The 25140-nt window shown below is 47.2% G+C and overlaps 2 protein-coding genes across 19 annotated transcripts in view; both read right to left on the minus strand.

The window, feature by feature from the left end:
* LOC121862091 (catenin delta-2-like) overlaps positions 1–25140 on the minus strand; it is a 113016-nt gene that overhangs the window by 70090 nt on the left and 17786 nt on the right. The gene's annotated exons all lie outside the window — the stretch shown is intronic.
* On the minus strand, positions 6388–7149 carry LOC121862010 (histidine-rich glycoprotein-like). Its single transcript, XM_042359940.1, has one exon. It carries the CDS (start codon positions 7147–7149, stop codon positions 6388–6390), a length of 762 nt encoding a protein of 253 aa, XP_042215874.1.

Here is a 25140-nt window from a genome sequence, read left to right on the forward strand (position 1 = left end):
TTTGTGGATAAGTAGCTGAGACGAGTGTAAGGAGGCAATGAGGATCCTTACACTGAAAGAAGCCTCGACACACATCAACAGGTGTGTGTGTGTGTGTGTGTGTGTGTGTGTGTGTGTGTGTGAGAGAGAGAGAGAGAGAGAGAGAGAGAGTTGGTTAACGCAGGAGGGAGGATATTAGCCACAGAAGAGGTAAGTCAAACACAGGGGCGGTGTCGCTCCCCTGTTTGTCCTGGATGGTGGTGACAACATGGTGTGTGTGCGCGCGTGTGTGTGTGTGTGTGTGTGTGTGTGTGTGTGTGTGTGTGTGTGTGTGTGTGTGTGTGTGTGTGTGTGTGTGTGTGTGTGTGTGTGTGTGTGTGTGTGTGTGTGTGTGTGAGAGAATTTTCTGTGTTTACCGAGTGTCTAATGATATTCACCTGTACTCCACTTGCAAACACCTGCACTCCACTAAAACACCTGTACTCCACTAAAACACCTGTACACGCCAGGAGGTACTGAAGCAGGCGTCCTCTCACGACCACTGTCAATAGTTAATCTCCCCTCCCCCCTTCCCTGCCCGTCTCCTGCCATCATCTGATATTCACGAGTCTTCAGTAAACAAACACACCTGCCTGGCGCCCTTCACTCACACACCGACACACACATGCATACATACAGTACATATTTATACACACATACATACAAACATACTGTACATGCATACATACATACACACACGGCATACATACATACATACACCCGACAAAGAGAGAGTCAATCCTAACCTCCTTTAGTATATAATAGGATAATATGGAGGGGGGAGAGAGGGAGGGAAGGGACAGAGAGGGAGGGGAGAGGGGGAGGAGAGGGTGTGAGGGGGGGGTAAGAGAATTACCATGATTACCTCAATACATGGGGGTAGAGACGGGCCTGTTGAGAAGCTCCCCCAACACTTGACCCTCCAGAGTACAAACTGGCTGAGTACTGAGTTTAAAACCTTGAGTACAATAAGTTTGTGTCAGTATTGACTTAATCCTAGAGTGCTAAGTGTTTGAGTACAGGCATGGGTTAGTGGAGGGCGTGCAGGTCAACATATTCTTATCAGGCAAGGGTTAGCGACACACACACACACACACACACACACACACACACACACACCTCTAACTAGGTTCTTACCGTGGGGTTACAGAAGGCCCCAAGTTAATCTCCCGTTGCAGGAAATATAGCCAAGACCTTCCCGATAGTCTTATAAATATATTCCATTACTAAGAACCTTAACAGTAAGTTACCTTTAGACCAATAAAAAGATCTTCTCTTAATTACTTTAAAGGTCTGTTGGTGTTGTATTTATTATCTTATTATTATTTGGTCGTGTTTTTATTTCTTCGTATTTCTGTGTTTAATACTCTCTCTCTCTCTCTCTCTCTCCTCCGCAACCTCATGGAAGGAAAGAAGAGAGTTAAGGACAAGGAGGAGGAAGGAGGTGAATGAAGAAAAAAAGAAGAGGAGGAGGAGGAGGAGGAGGAGGAGGAGGTGGAGGAGGAGGAGGAGGAGGAGGAGGAGGAGGAGGAGGTGGACCATAAGCAAGAGAGCGTAATAAGGTGTACAATAGAGTCTTATGGTCGACCAGGAACTGAGGATATAAGAGGTGGGAGAGAGAGTAGTAATCCTTGAGGACATCCACTTGGCTTCGCTTGGGAACACACACACACACACACACACACACACACACACACACACACAACACACACACACACACACACACACACACACACACACACACACACACACACACACACACACACACACACACACACACACACACACACACACACACACACACACACACACACACACACACACACACACACACACACAGAACGTAAGAGTTGAAATATATACTGTGCAGTTTTTCTTCCCGGGGACAGAGGGCTCTTAGGTAGTAAGCAGATTAACTACTATGGGATTGCAATAGGAAAAAAAAGACTAAATTACTGTCGGGCGGGTTGTGTGTCGTGGGCGGGATGTGTGTGTTTTGTGGGCAGTTGTTCGTGTTATTGTCGTGGGCAGGTTTGTGTCGTGGGCAGGTTGTGTGTGTCGTGGGCGGGTTGTGTGTGTCGTGGGCGGGTGTGTGTCGTGGGCAGGCTATTGTGTCGGGCGGTTGTGTGTGTGTGGGGGTTGTGTGTGTCGTGGGCGGGTTGTGTGTGTGTCGTCGTGTGTGTCGTGGGCGGGTTTTGTTGGATTTTTGTGTTTCCGTCGTTCAGCTTCCACCCACTTGATGGATGACGTCACTGGCGCCGCCCACTCGCCACCCGACTCCCTCCCTCGCCACCCACTTCACACAGCAAAGGCAACAAGTGATTCATTCTTGGTACATCACCTGAATATTAGACACCCCAGCTTATTCCACCTTAAGCTCAAACACCCAGCTTATTCCACCTGAAAATTAGATACACTCCAGCTTAATCCACCTGAAGATTACACACCCCAACTTCACCCTTAGATTAGACACCTCTAATTTGTTTCACCTGAAGTTTGAAGGTAAGACACAGACACCGCCCTGAGTCTTGACATCAACATTAAAGTTCCTAAAATAATCGGTGTTCTCAAAGACAGAATTAATGGCGGCTCAAGAGAGGACACGATATATTTATTTTTCTTCAGTGGCCACGAGACTTTGTGGTGGGAGGGCGCCGGCCACGGGATTTGTCGGGGCTTGTAATGGTTAGGGTGTGGTGTAGTGTGGTGTGGTGTGTGGTGGTGGGTGGTGTGATTTAGAGTGTGGTATGGTAAGGTGTAGTGTGGTATGGTGTGGTGTGGTGGGTAGTGTGGTGTGGTGGTGTGTGGTGGTGGGTGGTGTGATTTAGAGTGTGGTATGGTAAGGTGTAGTGTGGTATGGTGTGGTGTGGTGGGTAGTGTGGTGTGGTGGTGTGTGCTGGTGGGTGGTGTGATTTAGAGTGTGGTATGGTAAAGTGTGGTATGGTGTGGTGGGTAGTGTGGTGTGGTGGTGTGTGCTGGTGGGTGGTGTGATTTAGAGTGTGGTATGGTAAGGTGTAGTGTAGTATGGTGTGGTGGGTAGTAGTGCGTGGTATTATGTGGTGTGTGGTAGTGTAATGGTATAGTGTAATGGCATCATAGCCACTAACACTGACACAGAGAGGAAAGGGAAGGGCGGAGGCGACAATTGGGAAGAATCCACAGGCAAAGCGGGCATGACGTACGCTGATTGGTCCTCGTCGGCGATGACGTCCACTAGCCACACCTATAGGAAGGACAATAGGGGCAGCCATGGCGAACGAGAGCCAATCAGCGCACGGCATGTCACAGTTAGCTTGGATTTTCATTGTTAACGACCTGGGACAACTACCAATACACACCCACACACACCTGACATACATCACACAGGTCAATTAACACACCTACACACATGACATATACACGATTACACGGGTCAACTAACACACCTACATACACACGGGTCACCTAACACACCTGACATACACACGGGTCAACTAACACACCTACATACACACGGGTTACCTTACACACCTGACATACACACGGGTCACCTAACACACCTGACACACACGGGTCACCTTACACACCTGCCATACACACGGGTCACCTAACACACCTGACACACACGGGTCACCTTACACACCTGACATACACACACGGGTCAACTAACACACCTACATACACACATACACAACTAACACACCTACATACACACACGGGTCACCTAACACACCTGACACACACAGGTCACCCACACCCATACACACGGGTCAACTAACACACCTGACACACACACGGGTACACACCTGACATACACACAGGTCACCTTACACACCTGCCATACACACGGGTAACACACCTGACATACACAACACACCTGACACACACACGGGTCACCTTACACACCCTGACATACACACGGGTCACCTAACACACCTGACACACACGGGTCATACACACCTGCCATACACACGGGTAACACACCTGACACACACGGGTCACCTAACACACCTGACACACACGGGGTCTAACACACCTGACACACACACCACACACCTGACATACACACAGGTCACCTAACACACCTGACACACACGGGTCACCCCACACCTGCCATACACACAGCACACCTGACACACACACGGGTCACCTTACACACCTTACACACCTGCCATACACACGGGTCACCCACACACCCATACACACGGGTCACCTAACACACCTGACACACACAGGTCACCTTACACACCTGCCATACACACGGGTCAACTAACACACCTGACACACACACGGGTCACCCACACACCTGACATACACACGGGTCACCCACACACCTGACACACAGGTCACCAACACACCTGCCACACACGGGTCAACTAACACACCTGACACACACTACCTACACACCTGACATACACACGGGTCACACACACCTGCCACACACACAGGTCACCCACACACCTGACATACACACAACTAACACACCTGACACACACGGTCATACACACCATACACACGGGTCCACACACCTGACACACACACGGGTCACACACACCTGACATACACACGGGTCAACTAACACACCTGACACACACAGGTCAACACACACACACGGGTCACCTTACACACCTGCCATACACACGGGTCACCTTACACACCTGACATACACACGGGTCACCTTAACAGATATAGGTGAACGAGTGACACAACAAGAGCCATAATTTCCTTCAACCTTTAAAAAACCTCCCAAATAAATTATACCAGCCCCTATAATTTACATATTTATTTACGAATGATTGAATCCGTATAATGCATCCATTACTACAACGAATATCATCCTATATAACGTAATTTAACATTGTTTCTATGTGAGTTGATTGGTGGAGCAGCTGTCGGTGTTTGAAGGCGTGGCGTTGTCTACGACTTTGGCTTAATGTTTAAATAAAATAAAAACTAAAGTAATTCCTGGTAGTTTTATTTTTCCTCTGGTAGTGTCGAAGTTATTGTGGAAAATATATATATATACTTTTGATCATCATTCAAATAAAACTCTCTCTCTCTCTCTCTCTCTCTCTCTCTCTCTCTCTCTCTCTCTCTCTCTCTCCAGTATGTCTCACTACCAAACAATAATACACTGAAGGAGAAGAAGAAGAAGAGGAGAACAAGAACAACAATAATAACAAAAACGAGAAAGAAGGGGAAGACGAGGAAGAGGGAGAAAAAAAAAAGAAGGCGAGGAGGAGGAAGAGGAAGAACAGGAGGGCCACCTAACAAGGAGAATTTAGTGGAAGGACCAGTAAAGTCAACTCAACATCAAGATAACGAGGGGGAGTTTTTTTTTAGGCCGGATATTCCCTGCTGTTATCTTCCCTGCTTCTGCTACCTTCCCTACTTGTGTTATCCTAGTTGCATCTTTCTGCCCATACCTACCCTGTGTGAGAGAGAGAGAGAGAGATGGTGGGGACCTCTCTCCCGCTCCACATCCATTACGTCATCATTGTATCCACGACCTCATCATCACTAAGTCCATGACGTCACCAGAGCTCTCTTCAACAAAACAATCCGTGACGTCAACAAGAGCACAACGTGACGTCAGTAGCTGTAGCCATGACAACATCACAGACGGGAGATGTTGCCACTGAAACTACCCATAATACCAGCAGACAGTAACCTTAATACCAGCAGACCGTAGTCCTAATACCAACACAGTACCCCTAATACCAGCAGACCGTAGTCCTAATACCAGCAGACAGTACCCACACTACCAGCAGACAGTTCCCATAATGGCAGCAGAGTGGGGTCATAAGAACAAGCAGTATCCATAACATAAGCAGGAGTGAGGGGCCATAACCACCAGCAGGTAGCACTTATGAGGAGAGTGAGCAGGGGGGAACACAGAAGGAGGGAACACACCTTGGGGAGGGGAACACACTTTGAGGGGACACAGAAGGAGGGAACAGACCTTGGAGAGGGGAACACACTTTGGAGGGACACACGGAGGGGAACACACAGGGAGGGAACACACTGTGCGGAGAGGGGACACACAGCCTTGCCACTGCCTGTCTTCCTCCACAAGGCCACACCAGTTGCGGGCGTTTACCTAGCAATAAATAATGGTGATTGGGGTAGTGTGCGGGCCGTGGGGTCAGGGGTTCAGTACACTGCCTCGTGCTGCAACACACACACACACACACACACTACCCATATCCCTACCTGAAGATTAGCTCCCCCAATTCACCTTAAGAGTAACCACACTAATGCTAATCTAACCCTAACCTAACCCCCCTCCTCCACCCCTACAGGTAGCGTCAGGGTTAATTAAGCTACGGTGGGCTAATTATCAGGTGACCTCCCAACCCTCACACTGGGACTTATTAAGATACACAAGACTTACACAGATGATGATAATAATCGGTCCAGTGTGATGGAAGATGATCCAGTGTGATGGGAGGTGATCCAGTGTGATGGAAGATGATCCAGTGTGATGGGAGGTGATCCAGTGTGATGGGAGATGATCCAGTGTGATGGGAGATGATCCAGTGTGATGGGAGATGATCCAGTGTGATGGGAGATGATCCAGTGTGATGGGAGGTGATCAGTGTGATGGGATGGAAGTGATCCAGTGTGATGATGATCCCAGTGTGATGGAGATGATGTGTGATCCAGTGATGATCCAGTGTGATGGGAGATGATCCAGTGTGATGGGAGATGATCCAGTGTGATGGGAGATGATCCAGTGTGATGGGAGATGATCAGTGTGATCTGATCAGTGTGATGGAGATGATCCAGTGTGATGGGAGGTGATCCAGTGTGATGGGAGATGATCCAGTGTGATGGGAGATCAGTGTGATGGGAGTGATCCAGTGTGATGGGAGATGATCCAGTGTCATGGAGATGATCCAGTGTCATGGGAGATGATCCAGTGTGATGGGAGGTGATCCAGTGTGATGGAAGATGATCCAGTGTGATGGGAGGTGATCCAGTGTGATGGAAGATGATCCAGTGTGATGGGAGGATGATCCAGTGTGATGGGAGATGATCCAGTGTGATGGGAGATGATCCAGTGTGATGGGAGATGATCCAGTGTGATGGGAGATGATCCAGTGTGATGGTGATGGGAGATGATCCAGAGATGATCCAGATGTGATCCATGGGAGATGATCCAGTGTGATGGGAGGTGATCCAGTGTCATGGGAGATGATCCAGTGTCATGGGAGATGATCCAGTGTGATGGGAGGTGATCCAGTGTGATGGGAGGTGATCCAGTGTGATGGGAGATGATCCAGTGTGATGGGAGGTGAGAGGGTTTTAAAGGTAAGACCCAGACAGCCAGGTATTAAAAGGTTTAGTGAAGGTTGGTGGTAAAAGCAATATAGGCGGCAGACTGCAGGGTGATTGTGTAGGTTAAGGAGAGGCGGCGGTAGTCTCTAGAGCAACACGGACGGACGGACGAGAGAGAGAGAGAGAAGCTAAAAGTGAAGGGGGGTGAAACAGACATGAAGATAGCTATATAAGGGAAGGAAGGGAAGAGATAATAAAGAAAAAAGCTAAAGGAAGGAAGGAAGGAAGGGGAGAAAGAAAGAAAGAAAGAAAGAAAGAAAGAAAGAAAGAAAGGAAGGAAGGAAGGAAAGAAGAAAAAATGGAGGAATGAAGGGAGGAAGGAAGGAGACACACACACACACACAAGGATAAACGATATATAAAGGCATAATGGGAATTGAATCCACTTTAATTACACGGAGAGACAAAGATTGAGAGAAGCATGATTAAGAACACGTCAAGATGGTGGAGGTGTTTTGAAATACTAAAATATCACAGTCCTCTCCCCTCCTCTCTCATCATCTTCCTCCTCTCCTCCCCTGTCCTCTCTCATCTTATCTCCCTCCTTTCCTTTCCTTTCATCTGCTCTCATCTCCCTCCTCTCCTTCGCCTACAGATCGTCCTTGGGTGTTGCTGGCGAGGATGAAACACACACACACACAGGTAACGGATGATCCACTCTTTTAGGCTAACGGTACATTACCACACGGGGCGAATACTACTACACCTTACCTGGGGATAACTCGTACAGGTGTTAACAAGAGGATCCGTATAAGGGGTGTGTGTGTGTCCTTCCTCCTTCTCCTCTCCCTGCCTCCTCTCTTCCTTCCTCCCTACCTCCTCTCTTCCTTCCTCCCTTCCACTCCTCTTCCTCCCTGGCCTGGCTGACATACATTTATGTTCTCATTTGTCTATTCTCTTTGTCTCTCTGCTTATTGTTTTTTTTTATCTACGCTTTCTCTTCGTTCCTGTGTGGTGGTGTATAGTTTTGTCTTGGTCGGTGTGCTATGCCATCTACTACTACTACTACTACTACTACTACTACTATTACTTTTTTTAACGTGGCCTCCAGCCTCCCCCAATAGCCACACCTTCGCCACCATTTAATTACCTTAATATTAAATATCCTAATACATAAGTAGCTATCCTATCTGTGTTGAGTTAGTTGCGCCGCAGATCTATGATGCTACTGCTGCTGCTACTACTACTACTACTACTACTACTACTACTACTACTACTACCACTATCAATATTCTACATGAGTGCGACAACATTGCACTCTGTATCAGCTGAATGACCTTTGTATGACCCTCAATGACGTGGGTTGTGACCTTTTCTCCACCTGTCCTGTCGCTTGACCTGGGGGGGTCGGGGGGGGCAGATTACCTTTGATGTGCGTGAGAGAAAATGTGGGTGTGTGTGTGTGTGTGTGTGTGTGTGTGTGTGTGTGCGTCATTACAAGGTGTATTATCTACCTACCCCAACAAACACACACACACACTTAAAATCTGATCCCCAAAAATGCCCCCCAATATGACTCGCCCCGTGATGGGGTATTTAACAGTGTGCCTGACTTTACTGTACACTCACCAGACCAGCACGGCAAGAGTTAAGAGCAGCATCACACCAGACAACACTGACACTCTTTGTACACCAACTACACCTCGTATTGTGGGGGGTGACTCTTGTGTACCTAGTGTTGGGGGGTGGGGGGTGATGGTGGTGGGGGGTGATGGTGGTGGGGGTGATGGTGGGGGGTGATGGTGGGGGGTGATGGTGGGGGGTGATGGTGGGGGGGTGATGGGGGTCTCTCTCTCTCTCTCTCTCTCTCTCTCTCTCTCTCTCCCACAGACCCAGTGCACCATAGTGTTTTTGCTGAAGGAATACGACCATAATTGTGGAGGAGAAATCTCTTGTTTTGTTAAGCACCAGCTGACGTCACGGAGAGTTCCCCACCCACCAGGCAGTAAGGGCGATTATGTAGTTAGTACAATCTACAGCCTCGTTGAAGATAATGTCCCCCCACACACGAGCTCATACCACTGAATGACCTGACCTTGATATTATATTCTACGTCAACAACAACAAGTTTAAATGAAAAATGGCGACCAGCAAAACATACATACATACACTATTACACACACACACACACACACACACACACACACAAAGACAATTATACTTCCCGTCAAAACTATAAGACTTCACTCAGCTCAAGAGAGTAAAATGATGGTAGCAACAAGAGATGACGTCACGATACACCTTCACACAATCATATTTCAACTTTGTGGACAACTGGAGGAGAAAGTTTGGCGATATTGAAACTTTGGATAAGAGAGAGAGAGAGAGAGAGAGAGAGATAACGTTACGGTGGTTATTCTTTGGGTAGAATAAATCGGGGTGTCTAATATTCAAGTGATCCATATTACTATAAATATGTACGTATGTATTATATAAATGAATGAATGTATGTAAATATGTATAGTATAAACCCTAGATTAACTTGATCACATTTCCTGGATTATGTAAACCACAGATTTACCTTTTTCCCCACATTTTAATTAGCATCACCTGCCGGCACCTTTTTCCCCGTTACAAACAATTTTTCCCCTCGACTCCAACTCTCACTTTATGACCACAACGCACACTACTGTATATATATATATATGAGAGAGAGAGAGAGAGAGAGAGAGAGAGAGAGAGAGAGAGAGAGAGAGAGACAAATGCAGATAGATAGATAGATAGACATTCTCTATAACTAAAGACACATCAGTAATACCACCACCCACTCCACTCAAACTAAATCTATTCCAACATTTTTAAGGTGTGATGGAAAGAGAGAGGGTGAGAGGGGAGGTTAGGTGAGAGGGAGAAGGGGAAAGAGGGAGGGAAGAGCGACGGGGAAGAGAAGAGGAAGAAACAGAGGGGATAGGGGTAAGGAGAGGGAGGGGGGGATGGAGGAGAGAAAGGGAAGAGAGGAGGAGAGTGGAATGAGGAGGGAGGGGTAGGGGCAGGTGAGGAATGTCCTTTGGGAGTCGAAAACTACCTTACTTTTTCACAAAGTTTGCTTATTGTAATGCAAAATACGCACCAGCCTCATTACGAACATAAAAAAGTGTATATACCTTCAGGAGATTAACTACCGTGTGTGTGTGTGTGTGTGTGTGTGTGTGTGTGTGTGTGTGTGTGTGGCTATGATAAACACCTTGAATCACCTGAAGACTCTCCACCCCAGCTTACTTGACCTGAAGTTTAACCACCCTAACACTATTGGGGGGAATAGGTTAGCGTCAGGACAGGTTAATCTCTAGGTGAAACACGTTAGGGTGGAGATTCTTCTGTCACAAGTGGTATACATCATCTTCAACTCCTACAACATTAAATTGTGTTGTTTCGTGGCGGCCACAACAAAACACACAACATAAACATTTGTATTTTCAAAGGGTAAACATCTCAACCGTGTGACCTCGTAAGTAAACATGGCTCCCCCACCCCTTCCTTCTGGTCCTACCCCCCCCGTCCCCCTCCCTCCTATCCCTACCCCCTCCTTCCTTATCACTCCTATCCCTCCCTTCTATCCCTATCTCCCCCCACCTATCTCTACCTCCTCCCCCCGTCTTGTAAACATAACCAATCCCCGGGGCGGAAATTAGAGTCAAGATTTAGTGAGGGTGAGTAGCTAGTCCGGGTAGTCCAGCAGCCAACCTTCACGACGACCCACCCTCCACCCACACACACATACAACCACGCCAACAAAACACTAAAAAGGGTGAAAACAAACACGGTGACAGCATCAATACGACCTCCGCAAACATACAAATACACACAACCATGGCGACAGCATCAAGACCCTCCCCCACACACACACACACACACACGACAACCACGGCAGCGACAGGAAAGACCCCCACCTACCAACCACGGCGATACTAAAAAAACTGGGTAAAAAAAACAAACACGACAACCACAGCCACCTTATTCTTTTTAACTGGTGTGCCATCCCCTCCACCCACCCATCTTGCCTATCAGATGAATGGTGTGTGTGTGTGTGCTGCTGTTGTATCGATCTACCCAACTCAAGAGTGACGGGGAGGGTGGGGGGGAGGTGAAGGGGGAACATCGCCCACCTCACCTCCAGCGTTTCCTTAACTATAACCTCATCTATATATGCTGGTACACTACCCCCCCTCAGTATGCAACAGTCCTTCCCACCACCACCACGTATTCTCTTCTTCTCTCTCACCGCCTTTTCCTCTTCCACTCCTACCACATCCCCCTCTCTCCCCACAGTCTCCCCCTCCTCCCGCCTCCTCCTCCTCTCTCCCACCGTCTCCTCCTCCCCTCTCTCTCTCACGCCTCCTCCTCTCTCCCACCGTCCTCCTCTCTCCTCCTCTCTCTCCACGCCCCCTCTCTCACCCTCCCCTCTCTCTCACGCCCCCCCTCCTCCTCTCTCCCCTACCACCTCTTCTTCCGTCACCATCTAAATTCAATGCAAGAGACACGCACATATATACATTCTTTACCCATATTACCTCCCAGTGCCTCTTCCTCCCGTTCAGTACCATCCTAAACGCTATGAGTCTATTATCATTGGACGGGAGGCGGGAAAAAACTATGGCTGTGTATGAGTGTTTCTGCCTTCACCTGGACACGTTCTGAGAGAGAGAGAGAGAGAGAGAGAGAGAGAGAGAGAGAGAGAGAGAGAGACCTCAAAGCTTCCTCTGTCTCATCACAACAAACTTTAAAAATACCTTTACACGGTCTGCTTTGGTTTGGTTAGGTCAGGTCAGGTCAATGATGAACTTGCTTTATTACACCTGGGTAAATAATCAACAACATAAAGAAACAGCTTATGTATTAAATTTGTTCCTATGCTTTTTTGCCCCACACTATCCCTCACCTCTCTCTCTGCAACCTAGACAGCGGAGAGGTTATAAATACAACCCCGGCGAGTACACGAGCGATTTAAATCTCCTTTACAACTCGTGATACACAACACAACACCCCCAGGCAAGCATGGACCAGCAACAAAGACGTCATCAGGTCAGACACAACCATAATCACTTCCTATGTTTAAAGAAGACAATTTATTCCAGGCTAATCCTCCTCCCCTCCCAAACTCTCTTTACTTCAACGCTCTCCCGTCGCTTTATTTGACTCTTCTCGGCCGTACTTTTAACACTTTTGGGGTGGGGAAGGGGGTGAGGGGTGGGGGTGAAGGAAGGGGTGAAGGGAAGGGTGAGGGGGAAGGGGGTGAGGAAGGGGTGAAGGGAAGAGGTGTGGGGGTGAGGGGTAGAGAAGAGTGGGGACGTGAAGGGAAGGAGGAAGGGGGATTGGGAGTAGGGGAGGAAGGGAAGGGGGTGGAGAGTGAAGAAGGAAGGGGGAGGTGGGGAAGGATAGGAGTGAGGTGTGTTTTTTTTCCCTACGTGTAATGAGAGCAGCAATAGGTAAGCTCTGTCTGGTTTGTCCTCACAGCTAATTGTCTTCGCTTTTAACGTCGCCTGTGTCTTCCCCGGGGCCTCCTGGGTGAGGTACCTCGTGCGGGACTTTTGCCAGAAACAGTGGCTTATAGAGAGACTTAGATGTTGTTTACATGATGACACTGGCCTAAATAACTCAGGTGTAGGAGGTGACGCTTAAAGAGGTGTAGCAGGAATATTTTTAGGTGTAAACACTTTAAAGAACAAACAATATTCATTATTTTAGGTGTAAACACATTAAATATATATACAGTATATCAGAACATTTTAAGTGTAGATTCCATTGTAGACTAAACTTAACCTCATTTTCAACACTTAAAAAAGTATAAAGTTTACACAATGGGACCAAATTGGTATACTGTATACACACAATTATCCAAGTTAGGTATACTAAATAAACCCAATTTTAGTCTACACACAATTATCAAAGTAAATTAGGTATACTCAATAGAACCAGTTTACCATTATAGAAGAAGACTTTGGTATACAGACAGGTTTACCAAGGGCCCGAGATATCCTCAAACTTAGTCTTAATAATGGTAAAAATTGTCCAATACAATTTTGTGGGAGCGTAGTGGTGGCAATGGTGGTAGTGGTGGCAATGGTGGTAGTGCTGGTGGTGGTGGTGGTGGTGGTAGTAGTAGTAGTGGTGGTGGTGGTGGTGGCAGCTATCTGGGATCCTTCTTATCGACACAGCTTCCCTCGCCTTCATGAACCGACCCACCCACCCCTCCCTCCCTGCAGCCCACACCTTCTTCTCTCTCTCTCTCTCTCTCTCTCTCTCTCTCTCTCTCTCTCTCTCTCTCATACACAACTCTACGTGGGTTATATTAGATTAGGTTAGGTTAGCGTTAGGGGGCTAATCTTCAGGTGAATTAAGTTAGGGGGCTAATCTTCAGGTGAAATAAGTTAGGGGGCTAATCTTCAGGTGAAATAAGTTAGGGGGCTAAACTTCCCATCCACAAACGATCTTAGGAATCTTTTGTGTTTATGGGAGAGATAAGGGGGAGAACCCGCAAGACGAGAGATGAAGGCCAGTGTGTGTGTGTGTGTGTGTGTGTGTGTGTATGTGTGTGTGTGTGTGTGTGTGTGAGAAGGAATCCTGACCGTGTATGATGCAAGTATTTTTTCTCACAAAGACAAGCAAAACAAGAGACTCATTCTCCCTTGTTCAGCCGACGTGTTCACTAATTACCCAACTCACACCTTACCACATACAGGTATTGTGTCCGTGTGTGTGTAGGTCAACTATGTTTACCTGAAGAATAAGCACCCTAACACTAACCTAATTCCCCAGGTAACGTTAGGGAGTTTAATCTTCATGTGAAATAAGCTGAGGTGTCTCATCCTTAACAGAAAGTGATCAGGATTTATCTATTTACTCATCCCTCCACTAATCCAATCATCCACCTAATCAACCTTCCAGCCATCCAATCGCTAAGACACACACACACATTTACTCAACGAACCATCCAATCTTTTCCATCCACCCACACAAGTCTCTCTCTCTCACAGCAACCAAACAAACCACCCATCCATCCCGTAATTCCCACCACCCAACAAACCACTTGCCGCCCCGCCGCCGCCGCCCACCCAACCACCACAAAACAAAGCGGTAGTTAGTCACGGACACCTAACTATCCCGCCGCCACTGACTCACACACACACACTTCCCTTCATGACAATCAACATACGACCACGCTTACTCATTCTCACACAATGACACATGCTCTCGTGTGTGTGTGTGTGTGTGTGTGTGTGTGTGTGTGTGTGTGTGTCCCTCTCTGACACATATTGCCTAAAAGAAGCACAAAAGTATAAAAATAGCATATAAATAGCACAAAGGCATAGAAGTAGCACAAAAGTAGTAATATATAAAAGTAGGGTGGCGCGGTATAGGCTTGTGGTCCCCGGAGCCACAACCACAATGAGGGACTGATAATTGGAAGCCTCGGTGGAAGCCTCGATTGGATTCCAGACCCGCAAAGTGTTCGATATTTTTACCCTTAGCCCAGCTGTGATGTGTCGTGTGGAAACCTCTCTGGAAGCCTCTAGGTATCCCCCCAGTTGTGATGTGTCGTGTGGAAACCTCTCTGGAAGCCTCTAGGTATCCCCCCAGTTGTGATGTGTCGTGTGGAAACCTCTCTGGAAGCCTCTAGGTATCCCCCCAGTTGTGATGTGTCGTGTGGAAACATCTCTGGAGCCTCTAGGTATCCCCCCAGTTGTGATGTGTCGTGTGGAAACATCTCTGGAGCCTCTTATGCATCCCCTTGGCTGGGATGTATCCGGAAGCCTCAAGCTATTTATCCTTAATTGTGTTGTGTATTCCGGAAGACTTTATATCTTTAAGTTCATAACATCTCCTGGAAACCCCAACTAACTTTCCCATATGTAACCCCTAAGTTTAAAAACATCTCCTGGAAACCTCAAAAGACGCATCAGATGTCCTCAATAAAACAAACCTCCCGGAAACACCTCAAATAACCCATCATCTCGTCCACTAAGCAACCCCCATAGCTCCCGGAAACATCTATGCACGAATTTTTTGGAATCACGGCGTGTTCAGTGAAGCCCCACACCCCACCCTCACCCACCCTCCACACCCCAACCCACCACTCCACACCCTCCCTCCCAACCCACGACCCATCACACACTCATTCTCACCACTCCACCCCTCCACCGTGACACAACATCTTCTGGGAACCTCCTCAGAAGCTACTAGGAGTTTCTCACACACACACAGATTCAATAAGCGAGTCATTGGGTTTGATAATGCCTTCTGGTACACTGTTGTTGTTGTTGAGAGAGTGAGAGTTATTTAGTAAACAGCTTAAGTAGTTTTAAATAGCTGGTGTGGTTGATTTGTGGTCGACTGTTGATTTCTATTTCCATGTTGATTATTTTTTTTATTTTTTTATGAGTTGAAGGTGTGTGCGTGCGTGTGTGTGTGTGTGTGTGTGTGTGTGTGTGTGATAGGTCTCTCCCTCGCGTGTGTTTGTTTTTGTATAAGTATGTGTGTAAGTGTGTAAACTCTAAACCAAATTACAGTGGACAAGGCAAGCAAGGCAAGCAAGCACTGAACCAGCCTTAGGAATGATCTTGACAGACCCCAGAACACCTACCTACATCCCACCCCCCCTCCCTCCCCCCTTCAACTTCAAACCCTCCATACTAATCCCATAGTCATCGTACTCAAGGGTTAAGTTATCGTACTCAAGGGAATAACTTTAACTATATACTACAAAAATAAATCAAACTCGCCCTCCTAAGGTAAGGTACGAGAGAGAGAGAGAGAGAGAGAGAGAGAGAGAGAGAGAGGTAAGTCAGTGAGAGTATGTGCGGTGTGGTGTGCGTGCGTGACCACCATATGTGTGAGGGTTAGCGTGCGTGAGTGAGACTATATATATAGATCTGCGCCCGTGTGAGTGAATGAGAGAGAGTACGTGTGTGTGTGTGTGTGTGTAAGAATTAGCATACGCGTGAGTGAGTGAGAGTATGCGTGGATTAGGGAGGGAGGGAGCAAGGAAGGTACGTGTGGGTGTGTAGGGAGGGAGGGTGTGCGCGTGGGGAGTACAGTAGTATGAAATCGATTTAGATAAGGTCACACACACACACACACACACGGCTGAGGAAGTTCATTTCGCGACGGGTGTGTGTGTGTGTGTGTGTGTGTGTGTGTGTGTGTGTGTGTGTGTGTGTGTGACCAACTGACAATTAAATGAGGACAGATTGAGTCAGTCTACGTCAGATCTTGATTCGTCGACTGTCAGATCAGGCGAGGTTGATCTAAAGTGTTTTCCTGAAGGCCGATTAATTTAAACCCGGTCGAGTTGGCTATTCCAGCACCTGACAGGTTTAATACATGAGAGGTTTAACATATACCGGTATGACAGGTTTAAGATATATGACAAGTTTAACATATGACAGGTCAAGTGTAGGTCAATGTCTAGTTAGATGAATCCGGGTCTCAGAACAGGTCATCATGTCAGTCCAGGTTAATGTGTGGGTTAGGTTAGGTTAGGTTAGGTTGTGGTTAGGTTATGATTAGGTTTGGTTGTGGTTAGGTTATGTTAGGTTAGAGTACACTTAATTAGATTACCTTAGACCAGGTGAGGTTATAAATCAACCAGACCCGTCCATCACCAAGCACCTGAGAAGAAAAACACACACCAAGGCGTCTGACAGTGATGGAAACAGGTCCATCAAGTTCATTATCTTGATAAGTAGCGAGTGTGTGTCTGTGTCAGTGCATGTGAGTGTATCTATGTGCGTAAGTGTGACTGTGTAGCTACATTCCTCGCCTCCCTCCAGCTTTTGAAACCCGCCATGTGTGAAACTGATACATCCACTGACAGCCCACACCTACAGAAGACACCTCACCTCTTCCTTATCTACAGAAAACATAACTCACCACAACACAACGTAAGCTTTGATCTATATTCAATACCATCTTATATACAGAACTTAACGGATCACCTGAACATTACGCACCCCAACATATTTCATGTGACTAAAAATACACCAGATAGGTTCACCCAGATAGGTCCACCCAGATAGGTTCCAATGTCCCCAGATAAGGTTCCAATATCTCCTGGGATACGATAAACACATTGGACTCCCAGAGGATAAGCGACCAATGTTATGTTTCCTAATGTAAACACGAACCTGATCTTCCCAGGGGGAATGACGTAACGTATCATCCATTCCCCAGGGCTCGAGGGAATGTAATGTTGCCTAGGCTAAGAGATGGGCATGAGATAACTACCTAATGTTAAAGATCTACCCTGGGTACTCACTATGCCCCCCCCCCCTCTTCAAGTTACTGGTTGGCGATGTTATTGTTTACATGTGAATGAGGCAACGCATTAGTATAGCCCAAGTGATGTTTAATATGCATTATGTCAACACCACAACAACAGCGCCATCATGCCTGTGGGTACCGTTATCAACCTGTGCTACGGTTTACACAACAAGTCTTACCGGCACTACTACCTCGTTAACTGCTACTGAGTTGAGGGAGTCATCTACTACGGTACTTCAACTTGCTTCAAAGTCTTCATCTTCAAGACAAGCTAAGGACCCCTCCCCCCATGCTTTTAGAGTACCCCTCTTCCCTTCTATCCCTCTGGAGGATCCCCCTTCCCCCCTCACCCCATCCCCCTGAAGTAATTGGTATTGTAATATTTAATGGGATGAACAACCAATTTTTTTTTCTAGTCGAGAAAGACCAAGGTTGTGTTCCCCTGTGATGGATGGGTACGGTAGTTCCCATGGGGAGGGGGGAGTGGTTCCCCAGGGTATGTGAGCACAGCATCAAAGCGCTAGGCCATCGTCCTCAAAAGGGGTTAGACCATCATCCTCTAGAGTTAATCCATCATCCTCAAGATTAAAACCGTAGTCAAGTTAAACTATCGTCCTCAAAAGAGTAAAACCACCATCCTCAAAAGATTTAAACCATCATCCTCAAGTTAAACCACCGTCTTCAGAGGGTTAACCAGAGCCTGAGACTCACACAAGAGACTCCTGATGTGTTGTAAGACTGCCCAGAGTCCCAACTGACCGGGATGGTGGCGCCTCTACCCCCCAGCCAGAGAGAGTACTGTGTGGTGGTAAAGATGATCCTAGTGTTGCAACCTAACCTGACCTGGCCTGACCTGACCTAACCTTACCTAACCCAACCTAACTTACTCCTACTCACACTTTAACCTTACCAAACCTAACCAACCCAAATCCACCTTAACCCAACCCTAACCTAACCTACATTTAGTTAGGATCCTGTGAGTGTCTTCCTTCAGTACTGTTCCTAATTAACAACAAAACACACAACCTCACTGTCCCCTCGACTCGTCCCCTCCCAACACGTTCTCCATATTAAACTACGAGCTGTCACAGGTGAATGAGGTGTGTGTGTAATAATAATAATAATAATAATAATAATAATAATAATAATAATAATAATAATAATAATAATAATAATAATAATAATAATAATAATTAACGGTTTATTGAAAAAGTTCTGCAGCCCGAAGGCTGAAAATATACATTGGACATAAATGACTTATTACATACATTGGTGGTTTAACAAAAGCCTTCATTAGAGAAAGGTAAAGGAACATACAGTGAACATACAGATTAATGTAGGATTGTACGTGTTGAACAGCAAACACGTAGTGTAGTAACTCCTCCCTCCTCAGATGGTGTTTATGAGGGACCTGACGTGGTGTAGTAATTCCCTCACAGATGGTGTTATGGGGGACCTCACGTGGTGTAATTACCTCACAGATGGTGTTATGAGGGTTATGTGTGTGTGTGTGTGTGTGTGTGTGTGTGTGTGTGTGTGTGTGTGTGTGTGTGTGCTGAAGGAATGGTCGATCGAATAGGAAAGTGCAGCAGGAAATAGATAGGTGGAGATTGATATAATACAAGCAGATGGAATGATCACTCGAGAAATAGAAGGAAACAGCGGAGGAGGTGGAGGAAGAAGTTACAACAGGAAGGAAGGAGAGAGGGAAGACACATACTGTATAGATCAGTATCGAGCGTGTGAAATAGCTGCCGTCGCTCGAGCAGGAAACAGATGGTAACTAAACAACAAACACATCACCACCAACAACTTCAACAACAACTCCAACAATCACACCAACAACAACATCATGGCAAAATAAACGTGGCTACCAACCCAATTTCACTCGAACATAATGGTGAAGCTGAGAAGAATGTCACGGTGAGATATCTTTTAGAACTGAACTACTGTACCACCGCAGGGAGGCACAGTCAGTGGGTAGGTGATTGAGTGCAAAAAATCAATAAGGGGATGGGGAAGGGAGAGGAGAGTGGAGTTGGAATGGAAAGGGGAGGGGAGGGGCGGGGGGAAAGGGGGGAGGGGAGGAGAGACCAACACGTTATCACTGCACAGTATTTAATGATCCTGATAACATTTTATAACGTACTAAAATATACATAAAAATTATGGAGAATTGGCCCTTAAAAATATGACCAGTTGAGAGAGAGAGAGAGAGAGAGAGAGAGAGAGAGACCTCACAAGGCATATAATCAGCCACTACATCATCACTACCCATAATACAGCCCCCCCCCTTGGACATCTGTTCCCTCCCCTCACCCCCCATAATAAAATTCAATTATATATACCGGGTATCTGCTATGATTAACACACCACGGTACTGAGACACCCAGTTAACCTCACCTAAACCACCTCTTCTGACTAAGTTAACGCACCAAGTTCACGGTTATGTTATAGAAATGTTGGTTATCTCTCTACAGGTCAATGGTCGGTTAATGTAAATGGTTAATACAGACGTTAACTGATCCAAGAAGGGAAGTTGACAGTCTTATCTGAACCTCATAACTCACTCTCCTCCCGGTCTTGCACGGTGATCGACAGGTCCCTATGTCACCTTATGTAATTAATACTATAATAATCTTCCTTGTTCTACTTACAATAAATGTTGGTAAAACAACTATACTGATAATTATTGTAGGTGCACAGGACCACTCTGTACATAGTTTATGACACAAACCTCAGTCTACCACCAGTACAGCAGTGTATGACACATCCCTCACTGTCAGACCACCACCAGTACAGCAGTGTATGACACATCCCTCACTGTCAGACCACCACCAGTACAGCAGTGTATGACACATCCCTCACTGTCAGACCACCACCAGTACAGCAGTGTATGACACATCCCTCACTGTCAGACCACCACCAGTACAGCAGTGTATGACACATCCCTCACTGTCAGACCACCACCAGTACAGCAGTGTATGACACATCCCTCACTGTCAGACCACCACCAGTACAGCAGTGTATGACACATCCCTCACTGTCAGACCACCACCAGTACAGCAGTGTATGACACATCCTCACTGTACAGCAGTGTATGTCACTGTCCACCACCAGTACAGCAGTGTATGACACATCCCTCACTGTCAGACCACCACCAGTACAGCAGTGTATGACACATCCCTCACTGTCAGACCACCACCAGTACAGCAGACACACTCACTGTCAGTACAGCAGTGTCCCTCACTGTCAGACCACCACCAGACAGCATGACACATCCTCACTGTCAGACCACCACCAGTACAGCAGTGTATGACACATCCCTCACTGTCAGACCACCACCAGTACAGCAGTGTATGACACATCCCTCACTGTCAGACCACCACCAGTACAGCAGTGTATGACACATCCCTCACTGTCAGACCACCACCAGTACAGCACACACATCCCTCACTGTCAGACCACCACCAGTACAGCAGTGTATGACACATCCCTCACTGTCAGACCACCACCAGTACAGCAGTGTATGACACATCCCTCACTGTCAGACCACCACCAGTACAGCAGTGTATGACACATCCCTCACTGTCAGACCACCACCAGTACAGCAGTGTATGACACATCCCTCACTGTCAGACCACCACCAGTACAGCAGTGTATGACACAGCCCAGTAATGTGGTGTACCGCCCGGTAGAGGCAAAAAATGTGGGGAGTTAAAACGTCGGGGTCGCCAATTAACCTCAATGTGCCAGGCAGGAGGAAAAATGAAGGGGCGGTTCTTTTGGCGGGTAAGTTTGGCGGGTAAGTTAGGCAGTAAGCAATTTACGGGCGATGGCGGGAGTTTGCACTGAGGCCGAGCTGCTGCAGCGTTAACAAAATTCACATTAACTCGCTCGTAACTTTGGTCCGGAGTGATGCGTCCACGCCACCCAACTATGTTTCAAGTCGAGGAACAACGCCCCTCCTCCCCCCCAACACTTGACGCCAGACCCAACAAACTATGCTCCCACTTCATAACAAATAACAATAAAAACAAAAACAAAAAACACTGCAACACAACCTCTTGGATATTGTCCGCGTCTGCCTCCCCCATTCTCTCTCTTTTTCTGCCCCCCACTCTCGCTCTCTCTTTTTCTGCTCGCTCGCTCTCTCTCTCTCTCTCTCTCTCTCTCTCTCTCTCTCTCATACACTGTTGTCCTAGAAGACCCATTATTATTCCAGTCATTCCTTTCCACATGAATAATTACCCTCGCTGCCACCCAACTGTCATTCCCACCACCAGGACCACACCTTGACGGCCACACTAACACCTTACCTCAAGATCACCCCCCCCCCCGGCTTATTTCACCTGATGATTAAACACCCCATAATTACCTGAAGGGATTAGGTTAGATTAAGTCAAGTTAGATTAGGCTTAGGTTAGTTTAACACTAGGGTGTTTAATCCACAGGTGAAATAAGCTGAGGGGAGGGGGCTAATATCCAGGTGATCTATACTATGTACACCACACACACACCTCACCTTACCGTACCCCTGTGAGCGTCTCTACTATGCTATCATTACCTCTCTCAACCACACGGCGCTTAAAAACTACCGCCATCACTCCCTACTCCTCTCAACCACGATGCCTGAAAAAACTACCAAACCTAACCACAACCTTCTTTCCACCACTCAACCACGATGCATGACGCCACACACCAACCCCTTACACCTCTTCTTCCTCCTCTTACCAAAGCGTTCTTGCTACACACCCCCCCCCTCCTCTCTCCCTGACTCTCCAACTCTCACAACCTGGGTGGGGTGGGGTAAGGTGGGGTGTGGGGAACTTAGTACCACAGTTGAGCATGAGCCCACCCATCCCCCGTGAACACCCCCACACATTGACGTGTCCAGGGGCCAGGCGGCAACAATCAATAAGACACTGGTGTGAACATCCCTTAAAACAGGCAGACTATTCTCTAAACGACACACTTACCATCTCCTACCGGGCCGTTATAACAAACTCATCAGGGTGGGTAGGGTGGGAGGGTAGGTGGGGGTAGGGTGGTAGGGTGGGAAGGTAGGGTGGGGTGGGCGGGGGGAGGGGCTGAGTAAGTTGGGTAATGTACGGCAACGGTACACAATAGCCGCGATAATCCTACTCTCAGCGGGGCGGACCATCACCACCACGTCGAAGGGGACGCTGGGGGGGCACCTCCTCCTCCACCCCATGCTGGGAGCGGGACATGCTGGAGGAGGAAGGACGATGGAGGAAGTGTGTCTGAATGGAGTGGTGGGGGGGGGGACGATGGAGGAAGTGGGATGAAGGAAAGGGAAGGGTGGAGCCTGGAGGAGGGTGGACGAACAGAGGATAGAGGAATGAGGGGATAGGGGGAGGGAGAGACGAACGAAATGCGACAAAAATCCCCTCCTCTCCCTCTCTCTCTCTCTCTCCTGAAGGCGACCATCACTGCAGGGGTGTGCGCCTCACGTGGCTGCTGACGGACTGAAGTGAGGATCACACCTTCAAGTGGACGGCTCGTGCACCAGCGACCAACACGTGTGTGCACTACCACACGTGTGTACACTAGGGGTCGCGTGTGTGCACTGAGAAACACGTGTATGCATTAATTCGTGTGAGCACTGGGGAAAACAAACACAGACAGACAGACAAAGAAACACGCATACACACAGACACGTGCATAAACAGTCCTACAGACCCCACAATCAACAGCGATGCAAGACGCAACGGAGTACAATGCATGCAACAGCAATCAATGGTCTGCAACTGCCTGTCACACTCGCCCAGGTGCAACACATTACACCCAACACCCACAAATAAATTACGTCACTTAAGGCCAAAATCACGAATAAATCACGTTATTCCATTATTCAGTCCGGGTTTCAAAAAATACCTGATCAAGTTTCTGCGTCAGGGGACTGTTGATTAATTATTCACAAGGTCAATGTTCATCCCAGTGGCCACATGGAGATGCATCTGTGTCTCGCTCGCAAGTGTTTGACTCACCCACTTGAGTGTATCAAGTTAACTGTCCCATTTAAGTGCACTCATCTGACTGACCCAATTAAGTGCATCTAGCTATTTAAATGTTCGTATCTGACTGAATCATCACTAAAGTCTATCCAGCAAAGTGTCTCATTTAAGTGCATCACACCTGACTGGGGTTCAGTTAATAGTATGCAGCTGACTGTCACACTTCAGTACAAGAATCTTAACTGTCTAAGTATACGAATCCGTCTCACTAAAGGATTCGAACCTCACTGTCTCAAACACCTTCCTCACTAACACCACGCCATACAAACACCTTGATTCAAAATGGCGTCGAAACTGTGCCGAGACTCTACAGTGAGCAGGTGTGTTGTTCGCTCGTTCAAAGATATATAGACAATTACTGACGCTGAACACAACCCCGATAATCTGGGCTCCGGGTACAGTGTGTTCGTTCGTTATAAAGGAGATGGAAGATTCACGTTCACTAATACACGTTTTTAGAGCTTTGTAATACACGTTCACTATATAGAGCTCTGCCCCACGTTCACCATATAGAGCTCTGTCCCACGTTCACTATAGGAGGAAGCTGTGGTGGGATAGGGGGGGGGGCAGTATATGAAGCCTCTTATTACCGGCTTTATATTAATGTTTCTTGCAGGATTTATTGAAGAAAAAAGAAAATGTTGCAAAAATCTCAACGTTGCAAATCATACTCACGAACACATAACTTGAACTTATTGCAGATAATCTTTAAAAAAATCCTTGCTGGTATTTCCATATATAAAATCTACCTCCATGTTGCAAATCATATTCATAATGAGCTTGTTGCAGAAGCCATTATAACTCAGCTTATTGCACAATCTACTTACACACCCAATCCATGTTGCAAATACTGAGAGCATCGTACTGTAGATTACACTAAAATAAACAATAACCTTTCCCATGTATACAGTACCATTTAATTCATCCTTATGTATACCTCTCCCAGGGACAGTAGCTACCATCTGATTCAAGTCTATAAGTGTGAATAACTTATTTAGACGACAGTACAGTATATACCGCATGAATGGGATATACTGTACTGTCTACATTACGGTACATATCTTCTACAGAATCTACACGTACACCTTTAACGAGGACACCCCCCCCCCCACCTTCAGTTCCGAGTCTTGGGCCAAAAGAACCAATTTCCTAAATGGTCAGCGAATTATTCAAGCCTTACGTTATACTAAATGATACCTGTCGCACGTTTTAGACCAGGTGTGGTAGGGCAGGTGGGTGGTGCGGTAGGGCAGGTGGGTGGTGTGGTAGGGCAGGTGGGTGGTGTGGTAGGGAAGGTGGGTGGTGTGGTAGGGAAGGTGGGTGGTGTGGTAGGGCAGGTGGGAGGATGGGTGGTGTGGTAGGGCAGGTGGGTGGTGTGGTAGGGAAGGTGGGTGGCGTGGTAGGGAAGGTGGGAGGATGGGTGGTGTGGTAGGGCAGGTGGGTGGATGGGTGGTGTGGTAGAATATGTGGATGGATGGTGTGGTAGGATATGTGGGTGGGTGGT

Source organism: Homarus americanus, unplaced genomic scaffold, assembly GCF_018991925.1.
Source record: "Homarus americanus isolate GMGI-L3 unplaced genomic scaffold, GMGI_Hamer_2.0 scaffold25013, whole genome shotgun sequence".
Lineage (NCBI taxonomy): Eukaryota > Metazoa > Arthropoda > Malacostraca > Decapoda > Nephropidae > Homarus > Homarus americanus.